Below are 4,189 nucleotides of genomic sequence, written 5' to 3' on the forward strand. Positions count from 1 at the left end.
ATGGAGGGAGAGGGGGCAGAGGGGTGCAGTGAAAGGGGATGGAAGGGTGCCGCAGTGGGGGTGCAGCAAAGGGGCACAGGCAAGGGGGGCACAGGGGTACAGCAATGGGGGAAGAGGGGGCAGAGGGGTGCAGTGAAAGGGGATGGAAGGGTGCCGCAGTAGGGGTGCAGCAAAGGGCACACAGGGAAGGGGGTGTCACAGAGTGTGGGGGAGTCCGGCCCTGCACCCCTCTTCCTGGGACTCCCAGTGACTCTCAGCCAGCCGGTAAAACAGAAGGTTTATTGGACAATAGGAACACAGGTTACAGCAGAGCTTGGAGGCCCAACCAGGACCCCTCAGTCGAGTCCTTCTGGGGTTCAGGAAGCTTCGTCCCCAGCTTGGGATTCCCTGAATTCCAACCACCCAGCCCAAAACCGAAACTGAACTAACTCCCCTCCAGCTGGACTTTCCTTTGTCCAGCTTCCCGTGCAAAAGGTGCTGACCCCCTTCCCCCCTACCTGGCTCTGGTTACAGGCACAGATCCTGTCCCTCACCTAAAGTTCTCCCCGGCTCTCCCATCCCCCACACAGACAGTCCCTGCTCCATCACAGGGAGGCACAGGGGTACAGCGATGAGGGGAGGGGGGCAGAGGGGTGCAGTGAAAGGGGGTGGAGGGGTGCAGGAATGGAGGGGAAAAGGGGCCGAGGGGTGCAGGGAAGGGGCAGAGGGGGCAGAGGGGTGCAGTGAAAGGGGATGGAGGGGTGCCGCAATGGGAGAGGGTAGAAGGGATGGGGAGCAGAGAAGGGACAGAGGGGTGCAGCGAAGGAGGAGCAGGAAGGGGGGGCACAGGAGAGCAGATTCTTATTGGTCAGAAGAAACAAGGGAGCCAGGACAGGCCGCGCTCCCCCTGGCAGGGGAGCGGGGGGGCATCGAATTAGGGAGCCAGAGAACTGGGTTCCACAGCTGGGCAGCGAGGGCCAGGAGTCAGTCGCTCAGCCCTGGGGCCAGCTGCTGGGCTTTCCCCATTATCCATCTCTCCCCGCCACACACACACCTAGCGCTCCCCCTCCCCCGCATGCACACACCTGTGTGAAGCCTGGGTCCCAACTTGGGCTGGGGGAGATGGGCCGGTGCACGACCTTGCCGCCCACTCCCTGTCCCTGCCCTGGCGGTGTGGAGGCGCAGGAACGGTGGGTTTGTGGCAGGACGGAGGTGAACCTGGTGCTGCTCCTGGCTTTCCTGGCACTTGGGAGCTGTTCCCCAAAGGGGCATAGTGCACACGGACTGGGGGCCAGGACTCCTCACAGCTTTGGTCATGACTCAGTGCTGCTCTGCTCTGCGGAGCTTGGTATGGGTGTCTGTCTCCATTAGAACCCTAACCCCGGCCAGGTGCCCCATGTGGCAGTTCTCAAAGCTCTTTGCAGACCAACTAATCCTGGGTAACGAACTAACCTCCCACCTCCAGGGCAACAGCACTGTCCCCGCTTTACAGAGGGAAACTGAGGCAGGGGGCCGGCCTGCCGCAGGCCAGGCCCATTGGTGTGGATTCGGATCCCAACGTCAGGACTTAGCTCCCAGCCCACTCCTCTCTCCAGAGGACACTGCTTCTCTGGGTGGCTGCCATTCTGCCCGTAGAGCCATTGCCAGCTGGGGCTGGTGATGGGCTACAGTGACTTATGTCTCCTCTTGCTGGGTTAGGGGGAGAGTTTCAGGGGGTGCCTGGGCAGATGAAGGGTTAGGGGGGCAGGATGCTGGGAATCCACTCTCACTTGTTCATGTTGTCCCAGCCTGGGGTCCCCCACAGTTACTTATATGGCAAGTCAAGCTACTTGAAGTCCAGCCAGAGATGTGTCTGTCCCTGGGGAAGGACCCTCTTGGCTCCATAGTCAGCTCAGTGCCTGGGGCTCACCAATGATTCCACCCATAGGGCTATGGTGTGTTGGAGACATTCACCCCCTTGCCTGGCCTGAGAAACACCCAGCCCCCAAGGGGGAGAACTCCGTTTACCAGCTGGGGCCCCATGTAACAGGGCTGCTGTGGGGTTAGCTCAGCCTTCCCTCCAATCCCCAGTGACTGGCCTAAGTCCACTGCTCCCATTGGTACCCCAAAAAGACACAGCGCAGATGCAGTGCTCCCCGCAGTCCTCACCTCAAGGTAGGCCTTCCTGTGACTTCTCTCGATGCTGCTCTCCTTGTCCATGGTAGGTCAGCAATGGCCTCACGCAGCTGCCTGCTGCTAAAGCCAGAGAGAAATGATCTTAATAGCAGCTCTAATTAGCTACTAATCCAGGCAGTCCTGGAGAGGGGGTGGGCGGGCAGGCAGGCAGGCAGGCAGTCCTCCTCTTCGGATCAGCCCTCTGAGCACATCCAGCCCTCTGGAGATCCCGCCAGGGTACTGGGGAACCGCAAACCCACATTAGCTTCCTGCCTGCAGTCACAGCGTTGTCCTCAGTTTCCCATCCCTGTGTATGATTGTAGGGTTCCCCCAGGCACCAGGCTCGCCCACAGCTCGAATACTGTGTGCTGTTTTGGCCACACGATCTGAAAAAAAAATATTAGAATGGGAGAAAGTACAGAGGGCAACGAAGTGATTGTGGGGATGGAACAGCTTCTATATGACAGGAGATTAAATAGACGGGGACAGTTCAGCTTAGAAGAGAGACGACTAAGGGGGGATACAATAGAGGGCTATAAAATCGCGGCTGGTGTGGAGATAGTAAATCAGGAAGTGTTATTTACTCCTTGGCAGAACACAAGAGCCAGGGTTACCCAATGACATTAACAGGCAGCAGGTTTAAAACAAACCAAAGAGAGTATTTCTTCACACAACACAGTGTCAACCTGTGGAACTCCTTGCCAGGGGATGCTGTGAAGGACAAAAGTATAACTGGGTTCAAAAAAGAACTAGATATGTTAATGGCGGATGGGTCCATCGATGGCTGTTAGCCATCAGGGATGCAATCCCATGCTCTGAATGTCCCTAGCCCAGTGGTCCCCAAACTGTGGGGCATGCCCCAAACATGGGGGATGGGGAATACGCTCCAGTACCTAGGCCAGCCCCCATAGAGGGTGGGGCGGGAGAACCACCCAGCCCCTCTTGGCCCCAGGCCAGCTGCATCTCTAGCTCTAGCACAACTACTCACTGTGACGGTGCTGCCTGCGGGAGCCAGCTGAGGCCACTCAGTCAGGGTGAACTGCAAACAAAACAGATAAACCCCAAACACTGGTGGATATTCCACTACTCAGATTTACCAACCAGCGCAGAACAGCTTCTGGAGCACCTCACTGGGTTCTTAGACGTTCAGACACCACAGTTCCCTTAAAGTGTCCAGCCTTAGGCCTCCGTCCAGACACACATCAGATAGGATGATGATTCCTGAAAATCTTAGCTCATCGTATAACAGAAAAGGTTCTTCCAATCCCAAGAGATCAGCCACATACCCAGGTTTAATTATAACTTAGCTCCTCCCCAAAATACGTGCTACAGCCAATTCTTATTAACGAAGCTAAAATTTATTTCAAGAGAAAAGAGAGAGAGTGTTGGTTGAACGATCAATATACAGACAGACTTGAATTCAGTTCTTGAGGTTCAGATACGAAGCAGAGATGAGCTTGTAGTTGCCAAAAGCCCATAGGAAACGTTGGGGCACCACTGGCCCGGCCTCGGTTTGCCAGGAACAGGATCACTCGAGGATTGCCGGCTCAGTTCGTTCCCGGGCGCTGGGCTGGATGGAGCATGGGGCTGACCCAGCCTGGCCACTCACGCCGTGTCATTGCAGCTTGCCGGATTGGGGTCTCTGAGCCAGTGAGCGCTGCTGCCGGAGCCTCCGCTGGCGTTTGGCAAACGCACATGGAGCCCCAGAAACAAGCGTGCTCTCGTGCCCCGAACAAAGATGGCGGGCTCAGGGCTCACGGGTCGTGGTGCCCCGAAGAAAGATGGCGGAATCCGGGCTCACGGGTCGTGGTGCCCCGAAGAAAGATGGCGTCAGCCGATGACAGATTCCGGTCCGCTGGCCGGGCGGATTCCGGTGACTGTTTCCGTTCACGGCGCGGCGCAGCGCAGAGGATTGTGCGCTGGGCTGTGGGGGGCGTTTCCGGTGTGGGAGGGAGGCCACCCCTCCTTGGGCTGATGCCGAACGCGGGACTCGGGGAGGCGGGAGCCCCCGCGGGGCCGGAGCGGGGTGAGTGGGGGGGTCTGAGGGGCGGGGCGC

The 4,189-nt window shown here is 58.0% G+C and overlaps 2 protein-coding genes across 7 annotated transcripts in view; one reads left to right on the forward strand and one right to left on the reverse strand.

The window, feature by feature from the left end:
- LOC116818866 (coiled-coil domain-containing protein 142-like) overlaps nucleotides 1-3,892 on the reverse strand; it is a 36,928-nt gene extending 33,036 nt beyond the window's left edge. The window contains exons 1-3 of the mRNA XM_075066734.1: nucleotides 3,548-3,892; nucleotides 2,394-2,519; nucleotides 2,128-2,214 (exon numbers count right to left, since the gene is read on the reverse strand). Of these exons, the coding sequence (XP_074922835.1) occupies nucleotides 2,128-2,178 (51 nt within the window). The 5' untranslated portion in view covers nucleotides 2,179-2,214; nucleotides 2,394-2,519; nucleotides 3,548-3,892. The remainder of the gene's footprint in view (nucleotides 1-2,127; nucleotides 2,215-2,393; nucleotides 2,520-3,547) is intronic.
- A 108-nt stretch (nucleotides 3,893-4,000) lies between these two features.
- The window catches only part of TTC31 (tetratricopeptide repeat domain 31), a 238,861-nt gene continuing 238,672 nt past the window's right edge, over nucleotides 4,001-4,189 (forward strand). For 5 of the 6 annotated variants that reach the window (XR_012656016.1, XR_012656017.1, XM_032770115.2 and 2 more), the window contains exon 1: nucleotides 4,015-4,159. Coding sequence is in view for 4 of the 6 variants with exons in the window: in XM_032770115.2 (XP_032626006.1) it covers nucleotides 4,108-4,159 (52 nt within the window). In the remaining 2 variants the exon portion in view is untranslated. Of the gene's footprint in view, nucleotides 4,160-4,189 lie in introns of all 6 variants that reach the window. The other variant, XM_075066735.1, reaches the window with a different exon arrangement.

The sequence above is a fragment of the Chelonoidis abingdonii genome, chromosome 5, assembly GCF_003597395.2.
Source record: "Chelonoidis abingdonii isolate Lonesome George chromosome 5, CheloAbing_2.0, whole genome shotgun sequence".
NCBI classification, from domain to species: Eukaryota; Metazoa; Chordata; order Testudines; family Testudinidae; genus Chelonoidis; species Chelonoidis abingdonii.